The sequence below is a fragment of the Mustela putorius genome, unplaced genomic scaffold, assembly GCF_011764305.1.
Source record: "Mustela putorius furo isolate JIRA1106 unplaced genomic scaffold, ASM1176430v1.1 tig00003834_pilon_pilon_pilon, whole genome shotgun sequence".
NCBI classification, from domain to species: domain Eukaryota; kingdom Metazoa; phylum Chordata; class Mammalia; order Carnivora; family Mustelidae; genus Mustela; species Mustela putorius.
In genome coordinates this window covers 46,835,899-46,853,373 of record NW_025421987.1, presented here as the reverse complement: position 1 = coordinate 46,853,373, position 17,475 = coordinate 46,835,899, and the positions used below count along the sequence as shown (strand labels likewise).

Below are 17,475 nucleotides of genomic sequence, written 5' to 3'. Positions count from 1 at the left end.
GCTTAGCTTTATGAAAAACGAGACCTCCATCTATTGTTTTTTCCTAATCTCTTTGAGATTATTGAAAATTCCTTCATGCTCTAGCACCAGCCCACCAACTGGTCTTAGAGAATTTCTGGCATCATGAGGAGACATGGAATCAGGGTGAAGTCCTGGGCTCCTGGTCAGCTTCTACCTCCTGTCAACCTTGTAATCATGGGCAGGCGATGTGCCCTCTTGGGTCCCATCTTCCTCATCTGTAACATTGGGCCCCAAACTGGCTCTTTTACATATTTCATAAGGTTGTGGTAAAAACAGAATGAAACAATTCCTATGAAAGTATCTCGCAAAGTGCAGTACCAGTGATGTTATTATATTGAGTGCACACTTACTAAATGCATATGATCTACCATTGCAGAGATTAAAGGAATTTAACACATTGCCTCTGCTCTAAAAGAAATTATCCTATGGCTTTCAGTAAAACGATTTTGAGTTTACCATGTGCTGGGAATGTGAAATTTCAGTTAAAATCAGTAGTAAATACAAGGTCATTCTTCCTGTACACACTGTCTATTGATTCAGCAGCTAGCATTCAAGGGTGGGGCTCAATGGTTCTGCCAGACTCTCCCTCTCAAAGGTCTTGCGCCCAAGGAAATAGCCTATCTAATCAGAACTTGCCTAGCTTCGGCTTCCTGAACTGTCTGCCTATGTCCTATTCCTTCAGATAAGATGGGTGAAAGCAGGAATGCTTCAGGAGGAAGCAGGGGTTCTAGAAGGAGAAGGGAGAGTGCTGAAGAACAACTGCACAGCTCAACAATTCTACATCTGATTTCGGAGGCCATGGATTTAATCACTACACCACACAGCCTCGCATGAGCTAAGGTTTGATGGAGCATTCACTGTGCATTAGATGTGATCAGGGTCACCCACAAGTGTAAGCACTTGTGCCCAGTACCAAGGCGGCCTCCAAAGGTGTGAGTGGGGCTGAAATCTGCCAAGCTCTGTTTGCCAAGTTCTGTGACCTGAAGACTAGAAAGGGTTACCTCCTCTGACTCAATGGCCAGAGGTGGTGCCTCTTTTAATTTGTCTAGCTGGAGGGGCTCTTTTTCCCATTTGTGTAAAGGTGCTAGCTGGAGCCCTCTGCACTGTATATAGCATGTTACACACCTGATCTAATTTAACCCTGTAACACTCTTTTGATTATTATCCCCATTTTTGCAAATAAGGAAACTGAGTTATAGAGAAGTTACTGTAAAAATATATATAGGTTAAAAATAAAAGGACAGAAACAGATATACCATGCTGATGTTAATCCAAAGAAAGTTCAAGTAGCTATATTAATATTCATCAAAGCATATTTCAGAGAAGGGAATATTACCAGAGATAAGAGGAAAATATTACTGGCGATTTCATAATGAGAGTAAGGGTCAATTCTTCAAATGATTTAATCTTAAATGATTTGCACCTAACAACAGATCTTAAAAATATATGAAGCAGGGGTGCCTGGGTGGGTTAGCCTGTTAAGCATCTGCCTTCAGCTCAGGTCACAGTCCCGGGGTCCTGGGATCAAGCCCTGTGTTAGCCCCGCTGCTCAGCAGGGACTATGCTTCTGCTTCTCCCTCTCCCTCTGTGTCCACTTGCTCTCTCTCTCAAATAAATTAATAAAATCTTAAAAAAAAAAATATATATATATACACACACAGCAAGGGGCACCCAGGTAGCTCAGTCGGTTGAGCATCTGATCTTGATTTTGGTTCAGGTCATGATCTAGGGGTCCTGGGTCCGAACCCCACATTGGGTTCCACACTCAGGGAGTCTGCTTGAGATTCTCTCTATCCCTCTTCCCCTCCCCCTACTCTCTTTCTGTCTAAAAAATAAATAAAATAAATCTTTAAAAAATACATGAAGCAAAACTGATTAAACTGCAAGGAGATACAAAGTCACAATTATCCCTTTTTTTATAATTGATAGAGCAAGTAAACAGAAAATTTGTAAAGATATAGAAAACCATAACAATGCTGCCAACCAACTGGACCTAACTGACATTTCTTAACATTCTATCCAAATATAGCAAAATATACATTCTTCAAGTGCACGTGGAACATTTACCAAGATATATAATAATCTGGTCCATAAAACAAGTATATTCTCTAATCACAGCATAATTTCATTAAAAAGCAACCAGAGAAAAATATGTGAAAACTTTACAAATATGTGGAAACTAAATAGCACTCTTTTAAATAACCCATAGGTCAAAGAAATCAAAGGGGAGATTAGAAAATAGTTTGAATTGAATAACAATAAAAATACAACATATCATGGGACATCTAGGTGGCTCAGTAGATTAAGCAGCTGTCTTCAGGTCATGATCCCAGGGTCCTGGGATGGAGTCCTGAATCCAGCTCCTTGCACAGCAGAGAGCCTGCTTCTCCCTCTGCCTGCTGCTCCCCCTGCTTGTGCTCGCTCTCTCTGACAAATAAATAAGTAAAATCTTTAAAAAACATATGACATATCAAAATTTGCAGGATGCAATGAAAAAGTGCTTAGTGTTACTATAACCATTTACATTAGTAAAACAAAAAGTTAGGGGCACCTGGGTGGCTCAGTGGGTTAAACTGCTGCCTTCGGCTCAGGTCAGGATCTCAGGGTCCTAGGATTGAGCCCCGCATCAGGCTCTCTGCTCAGCAGGGAGCCTGTTTCCTCCTCTCTCTCTGCCTGCCTCTCTGCCTGCCTCTCTGCATGCTTATCATCTCTCTCTGTCAAATAAATAAATAAAATATTTTTTTAAAAAAAGAGAAAAACGAAAAGTTAAAATCAATAACTTAAGCTTCTACCTTAATAAACTAGAAAGAGCGGAGCATATTAAACCCAAGGTAAACAGAATAAAGGAAACCATAAAAATAAGGGTATAAATCAATGAAATAGAAAAAATTAAAACACTACAGAACACCAAAAGCAAGTTCTTTGAGAGGATCAATAAAATTCGGGCGCCTGGGTGGCTCAGTGGGTTAAGCCGCTGCCTTCGGCTCAGGTCATGATCTCAGGGTCCTGAGATCGAGTCCCGCATCGGGCTCTCTGCTCAGCAGGGAGCCTGCTTCCTTCTCTCTCTCTCTCTGCCTGCCTCTCAGTGTACTTGTAATTTCTCTCTGTCAAATAAATAAATAAAATCTTTAAAAAATTGATAAAATTCTAATCATATTGATTGGGGAAAAAGAGAGAAAACAAATTATTAATATTAAGCACAAAAGAGGAGACATCACTACAGATCCTCCAGATAGGAAAAGGATGAGAAAGAAATATTATGAACAACTCTAAGACAATAAATTTGAAAACTTAGCCAAAATGAACAAATTGCTTGAAAGATATAAACAACCAAAGCTTAACACTCCCCTCCCAAAATAACCAGAATAGACTTCTATCTATTAAAGAAAGTGAATTTGTAGTTAAAAATCTTCCCATAAGGAAAACTCCAGATCCAGGTGTCTTCACTGGTAAATTCTACCAAATATTTAAAGGTAAAATAATGCCAATTCTACACAAGTTTTCTCATAAAATAGGAAAGGAGGAACACTTCCTAACTCATTCTATAAGGCCAAAATCACCTTGATCCCAATACCAAAGGAAAACATTACAAGAAAAGTAGGGACAAATATCCCTGATGAACACAGATGTGAAAACCCTTAATAAAATGTTAGCAGTATACTAAAAGGATAATATAGCAGCAACATATTAAATCTAGCAATATATTAAAAGGGTAACAAAATGAAGTTTATTAATAGAACTATTATAAAATAGCAGCCAAGCTATCCAAGTTGGAAATTCCCAACTTTCCAAAACAAATATATTAGAAAAAGAATCTTTTTCTTCTAAAATAATAAATATTTTATTATTTATTATTTGTTATTTATTATTTATTGATTTATGATTTATGATTTATTTATTTGTTATTCATTTATCGATCAAGCTCTCAACTCTTGAATCTGAGCTATATTCTATTGCCCTTGATTGCCCTGAGGTGCTCTCAGTACTGCTGTCTAAGATGGAAAATCTGGAGCCCTCTACCGAGTAAGCTTTCCTACAGAGCTGCAAATGCTTACTTGTTTGGCCCACTGGGTGTGGGATTCAGGAGAGCTGGACAAAGAGATGTCCAAGGTTGCAGCATAAATATGGCAAGGAAACATTTTGTTTTCCAGCAGCTTTTTAGAAAAGCTCTGTCTTTCTGCCTAAGTAGCTTGAGACAACTTTGTGATCAAAAACTAAACAGTGTTGACTCTTGAGTGGACTGCCTTTCTTCCTTAGGTCACATAGCTGACTTCACGGAAGAAATATCTGGAGGTCATAATTCCTGCCTTTCCTCAGTTGCCAGCTTCATTAATTGGAGCTTCTAGTGAGGTCTTTGGAGTCCCTCTGTGGCTCATGGACAATTGTGTGCATGCCATTTTTATGATCTCGGGCCTTCCCTTAAGATCATGTACCAAGATCACAGTGGGTTACTGCTTCCCTCTCGAAGTTAAAAATATCACTTTTTATTAAACTGCAGTTAAGTCATTTTCCCTATGATTCAACCCAAGCACCCAGTTTCAGAAGGCGAACAAATAAAACCTCTTTTCTACTCACCATGTTAAAATTTGAGTGAATTCCAACAAGCCATTTCCTCCTTCTTTTCCTCTTCTGTCTATGCCGTTATCTGCCAGATACAACTTCACTAACCAAGGACCAGCTTCAGTCAAATCTTTAATTTTTTTCTTGATTCCTATAAGAAAATAATAGTTTTTATTATTTTTAGACAATAGCTCCCCCATTTACCACCACTTAAGTAGTTTTATTTTTTAAGATTGTACTTCTTTGACTTGTGTGAGTAGATGCATTTGGCAATAAAGTGAAGGAGATACATACAATCTAAGGAGTCCTTTAAAAAAAATACTTTAGGGCGCCTGGGTGGCTCAGTGGGTTGAGCCACTGCCTTCGGCTACAGGTCATGATCTCAGGGTCCTGGGATCTAGTCCCGCATTGGGCTCTCTGCTCAGCAGGGAGTCTGCTTCCCTCTCTCTCTGTCTGCCAAATAAATAAATAAAATCTAAAAAAAAATAAAAAATTTAAAAATACTCTATTCTTTATAATAGCAAGCCCCAAATTGCTCTGTATCAAAGGAAATCTCACTTAAGATTTAGATTGTTGCCTTTTTGGCTAAAGAGGAAAACAAATGTCTTTAGAAATTTCCCAATAGAAGATAAATGAGCTGTCCACCAAACCTGGGGAAGTGATAGTCCTTATCCAGGGGCTCAGCTCTTTAAAAGAGTCTACGGAAGTTGCCACATTTTTTGAGCTCTGGAAGGGCAAATTTGAAAGACAAAGAACCCACTTGCCTTTGTAGACTTCCTTACTGAGGTCAGTAGTCCTGGAGTCTGACTCACTCCCACTGGTCTATTCAGCTTTCATAAAGTTCAGTGTCAGTGCTGTAGCATGGCATATGTACACATTTCATTTACACCAGCTCAAGTTTAGGAGTTTGGCAAAGAAAAAGACAGGAAGGGGATGGAGAAGGAGAAACAACCACGGACATAATGGCCAGCTCATCCATTCAGTAGGTGTGAGAGATATGAATCTGGTCTCAAAGCCAGATGGCTTCTCAAAGGCCTCCAAGTATTCAAAGTTATATGCTTTGTATGCAATATAACCCCCTAAACCCTAGCTGACAACTTCATCTGGGGCATAACTGACAAACAATGATCTGTTCCAAAGCTGCCAAGAAATTGCACGGAACTTAGAAACCATATCCCTAAATATTTGTGTGGGCAGTTTAAGGGATTGTGAAGAATCACTGAGCTATATGCTAATTTTGCCTAAATAGGCTGACTTGAGAACCTAATCCCAAGGGGTGGACAGAACTTTTTTGTACTTGAATTCATTCAGCATTCAACATGTCTGTCTGAGCTCTGTTCTATGCCAGGCACTGTCCTAGGTGCTGGGAACCCAACCGGGAACAGAAGAAACAAAACTGTCCTTCTGAAGCAGAAAGCTAACGAGCGTGTAGGAAGAGCAAGAAGAGAGAGAAGTCAATGGTAACTAATGATGTAAGTTTTCAAGTCATGGAAGAGAGCTCACTTTTTAGGGAAAGGTGATAAATCTAGACTTTGGGCTATTCTAGTTTGCCAGTTTTTTTTTTTTTTTTTAAAGTATGCTTTAAAAAGAGATTCAACTGGTGTCTTTGGTTACAAATCTAATCTGCTGGATGCTTGAATAAAATAGATAGGGTTTATTTCCCCCCCCCTTTTTTATTATTTTTTATTTTTTTTTTAAAGATTTTATTTATTTATTTGACAGACAGAGATCACAAGTAGGCAGAGAGGCAGGCAGAGAGAGAGAGGGAAGCAGGCTTCCTGTGGAGCAGAGAGCCCGATGCGGGGCTTGATCCCAGGACCCTGAGATCATGACCCGAGCCGAAGGCAGCAGCCCAAACCACTGAGCCACCTAGGCACCCCTCCCCCCCCTTTTTTTAAAAGATTATTTATTTATTTGAGAGAAAGAGAGAGAGAGAACACAAGCAAGGGGAGCAGAAGAGGGAGAAGGGGGCTTCCTGCTGAGCAGGGAGCCCGATGTGGGGCTCAGTCCCAGAACTCCGGGATTATGACCTGAGCCGAAGGCAGACACTTAACTGACTGAGCCAGCCAGGTGCCCCATGGGCTTATTTTCCTTCAAAACATATTAGGAGGGATGAAAACTAGCCCCTCATTTAGTTTCACTGGGAATAAACCTAACTTGTCCAAATGTATTTGTCCTTACATCCAGGCATGGGAATGATGGCAAATGACAGCTGTTATGAATAATTTGACAGTGCTAATAGATTAGGACAGTATCTAGCACATTATGGGTATTTAATGACTGTTGAACAAATGAATGAATCCGTGAGTAACTGAGTACAGAACTTTGTGGAAACTTTTATCTCACTGTTCATTATTTTTCCATATACAGTGTACCTAACAATGCCTTGAGACCATTCGTGAACACAAATAGAATGTCTTTTTATCTGTAAAATCTCTTTACAATATAAATGCCTTTGAAAACTTACTGCTCAGAATGATTAATGATGTGGATACTGATTGTGCATGACACTCGTTTCCTTTTCCCCCCCTTCTGCCAGAAAGCAAAGGTGATGGAACATGAGGCCAGCGGGGCCACGGCCAAAGGCCAAATTCCTGGGCAGTGGCCAAGGTGTGCAAGGACGACACGGTTTTTGCCAGTCTACCCCTGCCACCCCACCAACTTAGCCCACACGGCACAGACACGTGCCATTGGAGACAAAGGGAGCTTGCAGGTCTGTGATTGACCTGGTGCCACTTATCCCCACAGGGAGAAACCACCCAAATCTCCCCCCAGCTGGCGGTAAGTAAGGTCGCAATCTCATCTCTGCCCATGAAAAATAACCAGCTTGGAAAGTGCAAGTCCAAACCATCCCACAGAATTCAGCGAGTCACAGTGCTCTGCTGGGTGCTAGGAAGACTGATACTGCTTAGTACAGGGACTTCCTGCTTTGGACGGTAAGCCAAAATTCAAACAGAACCAAATTATTTTCTCTGAATCGAAAACAAATTTCTCAGAGTAAGGGTGAGTCCATGCTCGGGCCCTGGTAATACTTGACCCACCCCCAGCTGTATACACCAACCTATTTCTACCTAATCTTCACATTTCTTCAAAACAAAAACAAGCTCACTGACAATGCCTACTTTTTGTTTTTCTTTTAAGAGAGGGGGGAGAGAGACAGGGGGAGGGGAAGAGAGAAGCTTTAGTGGTCTCCACACCCAGAGCAGAGCCCCACCCGGGGTCCAGCCTGGCAATCTATCTTACAACCCTGAGATCAGGACCTGGGCCCAAATCAAGAGGCCTACGCTTAACTGACTGAGCCACCCAGGCACCCAGACAGTGATTACTTTCACTTACCCGCCTCTGTCTCCAAAAATTTAGTGGTGGCCTAGCAACACCAGTTGTGCCTGAGAGGCAAGATGTTGTAGAGAAAGCAGAATCTCTGGGTGTAAAACCTCTCTCTAAAAAAATGCTGTTTGGCTCCCCAGAAAGTCACTGAACTTCTCCGAACCCAAATTTCCACAGTGCTGTAATAGAGATCATGAGACTCCTTTCCTAGATGCACTACGAAGACCCACCAGGAAGCGCAGTGAAATAATGGTTGTGGAGGAACTTAGTACACAATAAATATCATTGTCTATCTTCAGCTTCATGTCTGGATAATATAAGTCACTGAAACACTGGAATGAGAGCATGCTGGAGAAGAACCTGCTTGTGTAAGCTATCTCCCCTTCTGCGACTGCCTCCCAAGGATCGGATACACGTTTCTGACAACTGTACACCTCCCGCAGAAGCCACTCCACAAATCCATGTGGACTCGCCCAACCTTGTGTTTCTTCCCATTTTCTCTCTGGTTCATTGCCAAGATCCGCCAACGGTTCCTAACTTCAAGATCTTTCTTGCTACCCTCACTGAACTGGCTATCTGGACCTGTCAAATTTCCCCCCTTAAATATAGCTGGACCTGGACTATCTTTCTATCACTGCTCTCTGCATTCTGCCTTTTCTCTTGTCTGAGCTACTGTAGTAGCCTCCACACGGGTCTCCCAACATCCAGATGTCTCTCTTGCTAAGACACATTCTGCAATGCTGTCCAAGGTTCTTTTCAAAAATCCCCATTCTCATCATGTCACTGTCTTGCTTCAGAGGAATCGTGGCTCCCACTTTGTACACAGGCAAAAGCTTAACTCAACAACATTCATGGGTTTGGGTCATGTGGGTCCCCTGGCCTTTTCAGGTACACCTCTGCCTCTCTCCCAGCGACCACTCTGCAGTGAAAGCCAAACTCCCCCCACACTGAACACTCTGGGCACTTGCAGTCCCCGAGCCTTTGCTCATGTGGTTCCCTTTGCCTAGAATGCCCTCCCTTTCTCAGCTGAGGAACCTCTTCTCAGTCCTTCCAGAGAGAGTTCTATTTCCTGTGTGGGCCAGCACTCAAAGTTCAAGTGTAAAATTCTGTGGAACCAGAGGTTCCCCTGGGGAGGTTCCTCCTCTTTTCCCTCATTTTCTGGCCTGTCCTGGGACCACAGAACAGGTGGAAATCACACATTCTGTTGGACATCAGCTTATTTTGCTTAAGGACAACTCAAATGTTCACCTGTGGTAGGACCCTCTTAATAAGGCCAATTTAAAAAAAATCTTTATCAGGGTGCTTGGGTGGCTCAGTCGGTTAAGCGTCTGCCTTCAGCTCAGGTCAGGATTCCAGGGTCCTAGGATTAAGTCCTCCAGCTCTCTGCCCAGTGAGGAGTCTGCTTCTCCCTCTCCTTCTGCCCCTCCCCACTGCTCACGCTTGCACACATGCGCTCTCTCTCAAATAAATACTCAAAAATAAAAACACTTGTTCAAAATAGCTTCTGTCCATCAACAAGGAACATGTGTGATTTCCTGTGTAATTACCAGACATTTATAAACCAGAACAGAAACTCTGTTAGCTTGATTGCAGGACTTAAGAAAGCGAAGTGTAATTAGCATTGGATGATTCACACCTTGGATCTTGGAACCTGTCCACAAAGGTTTCCACCATTTGGCTATCACTCCAGGACAAAATCCCTAAGTAAAATACTCTTAGGATTATAATCGGTAACTTCCTGACTTGGAACTAATAAAGTTTTGAAGATTACATCTTGTCTTTTGAACTGGACCCTTGCATTCCTTAATGCCATAGTATTCCTATGGACCATGGCTATGTTATAAACAATTAATGCCTTATTTGGGGAAGTGAATTTGGCACTTGGGAGGCACTGGTACTGTAGCAAAGGTCTGATTTATCCCAGGCTTGTGGACTGACCATTTTATGGCTGTGTCTTGTGCCCAGGGTATGTCTAAGTCACATACTGGCCCTCCCAGTCCTAAATCCTTGAGAATTAAGACGATCCTAGGAAGTACGGCATGGCGTTTGGGCTAGGAAACAGAGTAGGCCCAGGTGACAGGACATGCCTGAGTCCTTGCTGAGTTCTTTGGGAACTTTTGGGACCTAGAGGTGACATGGCTGGACTGGCTGAAAGGGGCTCAAGGAAGCTATCTTCTCTGCAGATGACTATTCCTGATGACCTCTCAGTGACCTCCAGTGGTAAGCCATCTTCTGGCTCTTCATGGACCTGACAGGCTTGTGAACAGGCATAGGCCCGGCCAGACATCACTCCCTTGAGTGTTAATCACCCGCCAGGGCCAGAGTCAGCTCCCACAGATTGCTGGTACAGAACTGTGGGGCTCAGACATGGGTCAGATTGGATCTGGATGAGACAAAGAAGCTGGAGGCAGAAAGGGGCCTGGGGCCCCTCTGTTCTGTGGTCTCCCTGGCAGAGAAGAGGCATTTGGGAGCCTCACTCTGCCCTCTGATTTTCTTCACTGAGCAAAATCAAACACGAGTAGGTAATCTGATTTTCTTTCAATTCCAAAGCAGTTGTTCTCGAAGTGTGGACTCTGGACTAATAGCATCAACATCCCTAGGAAACTTGATAGAAATGCAAGCTTTCCAGCCCCACCTCTGCCAACAGACAGATCCAGCAGTCTGTGGTGCAGGGCCTAGCAATCTGCATTGTAATAAGCCTTCTGGGTGTTTTTGCTGCTGCTCGGTCTGAGAACCACCCACCACACACATCTTCATGTTCAGTGCTGCTTAGAGGCAGGACAGGCTGGGACAAACATGTCTAAATTCCGCAGGCGTACAGATGGAATATTTCTCCTCTTCTATGCATTTACACTGGCTGCTAAATGTAAAATTGTCAGGTTCTTGTAATTATACATTTGAGGAGGAATAATAAAGGGAGTCAGGCTTCTGAATGGGGGTTTTGAATCATACAGTATAATGAGGTGAACTTTCCAAACATCAGGCCAAAGCCTCCTGTCCACAAAGGGACAAGCATAAAAATAGTTTGGCTGTTTCCAATTGGGACCAAATGGAAACCATCTGGACTCCACCCTCAAGAGATTGATATGAATCAGCTCAATCTGACTCTTTATTTTGAAACAAGTAGAACTTTTCTACCAAAGACCAAACTCGCCCCACAACCAAACACCTTATGACGGTGAAAGTAATTATTTAGTATGGGAAGCTGGGTTTTTTTTTTTTGTTTGTTTGTTTTACCTGCTTTATGAATTCTAGAAAGCACGAAAATGGTCTGCTCTGACAATAAGCTGTAAGATAAATGTATATTAGATACAGGCTTTTCCTATTGACTCCAGGCACAGGATGCTGGGGAGACAGAAGACTTCAACGGATCCCACTGTCTATCGGATTAAGTGCCAACTCTTGCCTGACTTGCAAAGACTTCCTCAATGTGACCCACCCTTTTTGTCAGGCTTACCTTCCCACATCCTCTGGTTCCAGCTAAACTTTGTAGGCTTATGGGCTTGCATTGTTAAACCATCTCTCCCCTCTTAAATCCTTCCACCTATAAGTCCTTTCTTTCCACACATCCATTTAAAGTTCATTCCAGTTCCAGTCCCAGTTCCATCCCAGGGGCGTAAGAATGCCTTTCTCAGAATCTAGGGTCCATGTTTGGCCGTTGGCAGATGCTGCCTTGTGCGGCTATTTATTTTCCTAGGTGTGCTTCCTGTTTATAAACTACACTCTGGGCCCCCTTGTTATGAGTTCAGTTGTGTTCCCTCCCAAAATTCCTGTGTTGAAGTCCTGCCTCTCAGGCCCTCTGAATGTGACCTTATTTGGAAATAAGGTCATTGTACATGTGATTAGTTAAGATGAGGTCATACTGGATAAGACTGGGCCCCTGATCCAGTATGACTGATGTCCTTATAAAAAGGGCAAAATTGGACACAGACACATACAGGGAGAACCCCTGGGGAACATAAGGCAAAGGTCAGGGTGATGAATCTGTAAGCCAGGAAGCACCAGATTGCCAGCAAACCACCAGAAGCTAGGAGAGAGGCAAGGAACAGACTGTCCCTCCGAACCTCCAGAAGGAACCAGCCCTGCCAACATCTTGATCTTGACTTCCAGGGTCCAGGACTATGACACAATGTATTTCTGTTGTTTAAGGCCAAAAGAGGCAAGTCTGATGTTTTTGTGCCAGGTTTTAACAGCTGAAAGGTATTATTGTGACCTGGCCCTCAACATGGCTCTTATTTAAAAGCTGAAGGATGAACAGTTGTTTTGTTCTCTTTGTGACTTTTCCCTCAAACTACCTACCTTCCATGGGAGTTTAACTCCTCCAGGGGCCTACACAGGGGCATGAGGGTTTGGAGGTTTGGGGTAGGGGGTGGCACACAGGTGAGGTCATTCAAGACGACATTCAGACTTTGTCATCGCCTACTGAAGTTACGCATGCATTCTGTGTTTTTATATATATGAGAAGCGTTAGCTTCTTAAACATAAAGACTCTAGGGGCACCTGGGTGGCTCCAGTGGGTTAAAGCCTCTGCCTTCAGCTCAGGTCATGATCCCTGGGTCCGGGCATCGAGCCCCACATCCGGCTCTCTGCTCAGCGGGGAGCCTGCTTCCCTTCCTCTCTCTCTCTCTGCCTGCCTCTCTGCCTACTTGTGATCTCTGTCTTTCAAATAAATAAATAAAATCTTTAAAAACAAAACATAAAGACTTTAAAGTATTAACCAATTTCTTTAGCCTTCTTTGCCATTCATTAATTTAAAACTTTTTTTAAATCAGGGAGACTCAATATATAGAAGTGTCCAGAGCTTTTCTCTAGACTTGAGAAGCCTTGAAGCTCCCAGACAGATTTGGCCCTTTTGGGCTTCTTGCAATGGCAAGTTAACCACACAGAGGGACACACACATTCAGCGTTTGTCTTAGTTAACCACTTGCTGTTAGGTCTAGATGCAGAGTCAGAATTAGTGACCCAGCAGTCTTCTGCCCTCAGGTGTCATCTGGCCCATTATAAGGACTGTCCCCGGGACAGCCACCTGCCTTGGAGACACTGACCATCCTTAACCCCAGAGGAATCCCTGCTGACTCCTCTAAAAGGAATTTTGGTTGACAATATCCCCAAACCATAACTGTCTAAAACAAATGATAACCTAAACTGGTTCTTCTTTTCCTTTTTTTCTCTTTTGATAGATTTTCCGAAATCTATTAGCACTATCCAGTGGAAAGACTGTATTTATGCCAGACAACAGAGTCAGGGCTGATAAATTGTCTCCCTTTACATTTTCAGTTGGCCTTTTAGCTCACAGGAATCTGTATTTCTCTAATTCAGAGAGACAAGGTTAATTGAAGGGCAGGAAAAAGACCGTACCACATGAAAACAGATTAAAATTGAGGAAGAAAATGGCAAAGGGTAAAGAGCTACATCACAAGGGCCTCTTAACCTTCCACACACGAATTGTAGGGAAAAAAACAAAATGGACTAAAACAAAACAACACCAATTTAGGTTAGCCTAAACCCTCTAAACAGAGTTTGCTGAAGACTATGCTCGTGACACAACTAACAATCATCTAGCGCTCTCTCTTTATAACCTCAGCACGGGACCTCTGGAGTGAGATTTAGGGAGCTGTGAGTGCGAGTTCCTCAGTTTGCCACTAGGATGCTGAGAACGGGCACAGCTTCCCTACCACTTTGCTGTGAACCTTTAAGACTTGGAGAGCTCCTCGGGGCACCCAGCTGGCTCAGTCAGAGGAGCATGCAACTCTGGATCTCAGGGTCGTGAGTTCGAGTCTCACATTGGGGGTAGAAAGTAGGCACATAAACTTAAAATATATACACACACACACACACACACACAAACACTTGGATAGCTTCTTGTTTCATTTAATCCTGCTCAGACATTTTGGAGTTGGTGATTTCTTAAAACTGCCTCTGACAGACTCTGTTTCTGATTCTGAGCAGTGAGGGCAGGAGAGAAGTCTCCAAACTGAATTTAGTAAGTCTGGCTGTCTCTTTAATGCAGAGACATTCCCAAATCAGCCCACACCCCAGAACTGATTTTGGCTTGCTGAATGTGCTGAAGACAAATCCCTCTGGTGGATATGCCCAAGGTGCTCTGTGTTTGGTTTATAGGAAACCATAAGACACCGGGTCTTCTTTCTCTCCATAGGAGTTTTTCTGTTTGGGGTAGTTACTGAAGTAGCAGGAACTAACAGCCCATGACAGGTGGAAGGGATTTACAGATGAAGGAAGACGAAGGGCTAGTTGAATCCACAACCACATACCTTTTTTCCTCCTCTCCTTCCCTGAAGTAGTTTTCTGTGTTAGAGTTCCAGGCGACTCTGTAATCTGGTTCAAAGCCGAACTGCCCCTCTGTTTGGCTGTGTGGAAAAGAAAAAGATGGGGGGGGAAGGCCTGTTCAAAGTCGTATGAATGGGTTTTTACGCACTTCACTATTGATTATTTCCTTCAGCTTATGTACGCTTGGGACAGAGATGTTTCTCGTAAGAGGATTATCCCACCGACCGATTGTCAAATCCCCTTCACTTCGGTTCAGTCCTGTCTTTTTCATCTTGCTCTCTCTTCAAAGACTTAAGGAGGAGAACATTCAACCAAGTAAACCCCAAGTATCGTCCTAAAGGCCTCATGTAAATGCTCTTCATTCCACAGCTGCCCTCTATTAAAAGTGGCTCCAGATCTCTTAGATTTGTAAGAATGTACCAGACACATTTTTGGCATATTTTTAAAAAATCTGAGTATGTTATTCTAGAGTCATTCTAGACCTTTCCTTTTCTTTCCTTTCTCATGTGCCCCACATCCCAAGCATCAGGAAATGGGACAGATGTGGAACTTGACTCTCTCTGCCACTTGGGTAAATCCCTCTCACCTCCCACCATCACCTCCCACTGGATAACAAGAGCCTCCGAATGGGCCTCCCTGCCTACCACCCCCACCCAGTCTGTTTGCTACACAGATCGAGGGGTCCTTCTCAAACCTAAATAAGTCCTAACTCCTGCTCCTTCATTGCTAACAAGCCCTAGAGCCCTTATCCCTATTAGTGCCCAGGTACCCTACTGCTGCTTGTGGATAGGCCTTGGGTCCTTCGTGCAGGCTGTTGCCTCTGCCTCACGTGCTCTCCTCTGTTACAGTTCTGAGTGCTGAGAAATCTTGTTCATACAGATGGGGACAGAATAGGGTTGTCAAACTAAGCCGCCTTGTCCCCCACACATACAGGACATCAAGTTGAATTTAAATGTCAAGTAAACAAAGAATAATTAGTTAAGTATATACCAAACACTGCATGAAATGTACTTATAATAATCATCTAAAATTCAGATTTAACTGGGTAATCCTAGAAGGCGTTTTATCATAGCGGTATTATTACATTCTTTGAAATCCTGTTTGATAAGCTAAAAAATCACATTGTGGTGGGGTGCCTGGGTGGCTCAGTGGGTTAAGCCTCTGCCTTCAGCTCAGGTCATGATCTCAGGGTCCTGGGATCAAGCCCTGTATTGGGCTCTCTGCTCAGGGGGAAGCCTGCTTCCCCCTCACTCTCTGCCTGCCTCTCTGCCTACTTGTGATCTGTCTGTCAAATGGATAAATAAAATCTTTTAAAAAAAATTTTTTTAAATCACACAGTGGTGGATCAAAATAAAAATAATTTAGAAGGATCTGTCATTTGATAACTCAATTAAACTAAAAACCGGCATGTCACTGAGTTATCAGAGTCATTCCTTTTCTTTAACACTTCCACTAATATTTTGAATTGTCTCCATTTTTTGTACCCCAGGGAAGACAATGTCTGCTCTGATACTGCATGTGAAAAGAAGAGTCCCTTTCTTTTGCAAAGTAGAATGATTGTGACCCAGGATACTAACCAGGAGTACTGGGTCCTTATGAATGTTCAGAATCTGGACATTTCTTTAAAACAATCCACACCTTCTCGAACACATCCCCCCGCCCCCCGGCCTCAGTTTTCACATACTCTGTGTCTTAGTGCATTTGGGCTGCTAGAACAGAATACCATAGGCCAAGTGGCTTCTGAACAACAAACACTCATTCCAGGGAAGTTCGAGATTCAGACACTAGAGGATCTGGAGTGTGGTGAGAGCCTCTTCCTGATTCACGAATGGCCATCTTCCAGTCATAAGCTCACATGGCAGAAAGGGTGAGGGAGCTCTCTGGGCTCTCTTTTATGAAAGCACTAATCCTGTTCAGAAGGGCTCTGCCTTCATCACCGAATGACTTTCAAAGGCCCCACCTCCTAAACCATCATCTTGGGGATTAGAACTTCAACATATGAATTGGGGGCAGGACACAATATTCAGTCTCTAGTACCCCTGCTTCATGACAAGAGCTGCAAAGGACAGGGGCCAGGCTCGGTCCAGCGGTCAGGCAGGTTGAGCACAGATTGGTGTGGATGGCGGGTCAAGTTCCTTGGCTCAAGAGTCACATTTTGGGGGTGGCAGGGCTGTTCAAGACTCACCCGTGACCAGAAGAGGGCTGGAAATATTCCATTATTATTATTATTTTGCCTCCTGTGCTTCTTTTTTTCATTTATGACTCTCCCCCTGGCTAAGAAGTGAAATCAAGACGGGAAAACGACATGTGCCTGAGCAGAGGTCTATCCATCCAGCTCCGAAATACGAAGTACTTTTACTCTGGGCAGGTATGGACTACATGTCTGTAATCCCCAAATATTCCGATGTTGGGTCCCCAGTGTGGCCGTAGTTAGAGATGGGGCCCCTAAGAAAGTCATGAAGGTTAAACGAGGTCGTAAGAGTAGGACCCTGATCAGATAGGGTCAGTGTTCTAACTGGAGAGTCGCTAGAAAGCTCTGACTCGCTCGCCCTCTGCTGACACACCTGGGAAAGGCCTCGTGAAGACACAGCACGAGGGCGCCCTCTGCAGGCCAGGGAGAGAGCTCTCACCAGGAACAGACCGCCCGCAGGCACTCTAATCTGGCGCTTGGGGCTCCCAAAACTGCGAAAAATGAATCTGTTTAAGCCGCCCAGCCCGTGTTATTTTGTTACGGCAGCCAGCGCAGACTAATACAGTTACCCAAAAGGATGCAGAAGAGCTAACCAGCTAACCAGCTGACCTCCCTAAAAATCAAGGTTCGAGCGAATGAATAATGAGAGAACTTCACAGAAGTTCTGCAAGCGGACCACTGACCACAGGGCCCAGCCCATCTGGGGCAGCTTCCACCCTGTTCCGGGCTGTGGTGAAGGATGACAGGGCAGGCGCTCCCGGAGGTCAGTTCTGCCTCGTGCTTGCTTGGCTCTCTGGGAAAACAAATCCAGAACCCTTCAAATCAAGCCCTTATGCTCCTCTGGGCAGAACCCCCCGAGATAGAACAACCAGACTAGGAGACCTCCACGTTTCCTCCCCAAGCTCTGTCCCTTCTTTGCCTTTCCAATCCCACACCTCACACCTGGGCCTGTCTGCTCCATACCAATCCCTTGAGACAGTGCTTTTATATTGCCAATTCTTTTTCTTTTCTTTTCATTTCTTCTTCTTTTTTTTTTAAGATTTATTTATCTGAGAGAGAGATTATGCGTGTGTGCGCACACATTCAAT

At 43.6% G+C, this 17,475-nt stretch overlaps 1 protein-coding gene across 4 annotated transcripts in view; it reads right to left on the bottom strand.

Annotated features, from left to right (window-relative positions):
* Positions 1 to 17,475, bottom strand: part of LOC106006016 — a 46,892-nt gene that overhangs the window by 13,599 nt on the left and 15,818 nt on the right. For all 4 annotated transcript variants that reach the window (XM_045088457.1, XM_045088456.1, XM_045088458.1 and 1 more), the window contains 2 exons: positions 14,181 to 14,276; positions 4,597 to 4,732 (listed from right to left, as the gene is read on the bottom strand). In XM_045088457.1, coding sequence (XP_044944392.1) covers positions 4,597 to 4,732; positions 14,181 to 14,276 — 232 coding nt within the window. The remainder of the gene's footprint in view (positions 1 to 4,596; positions 4,733 to 14,180; positions 14,277 to 17,475) is intronic.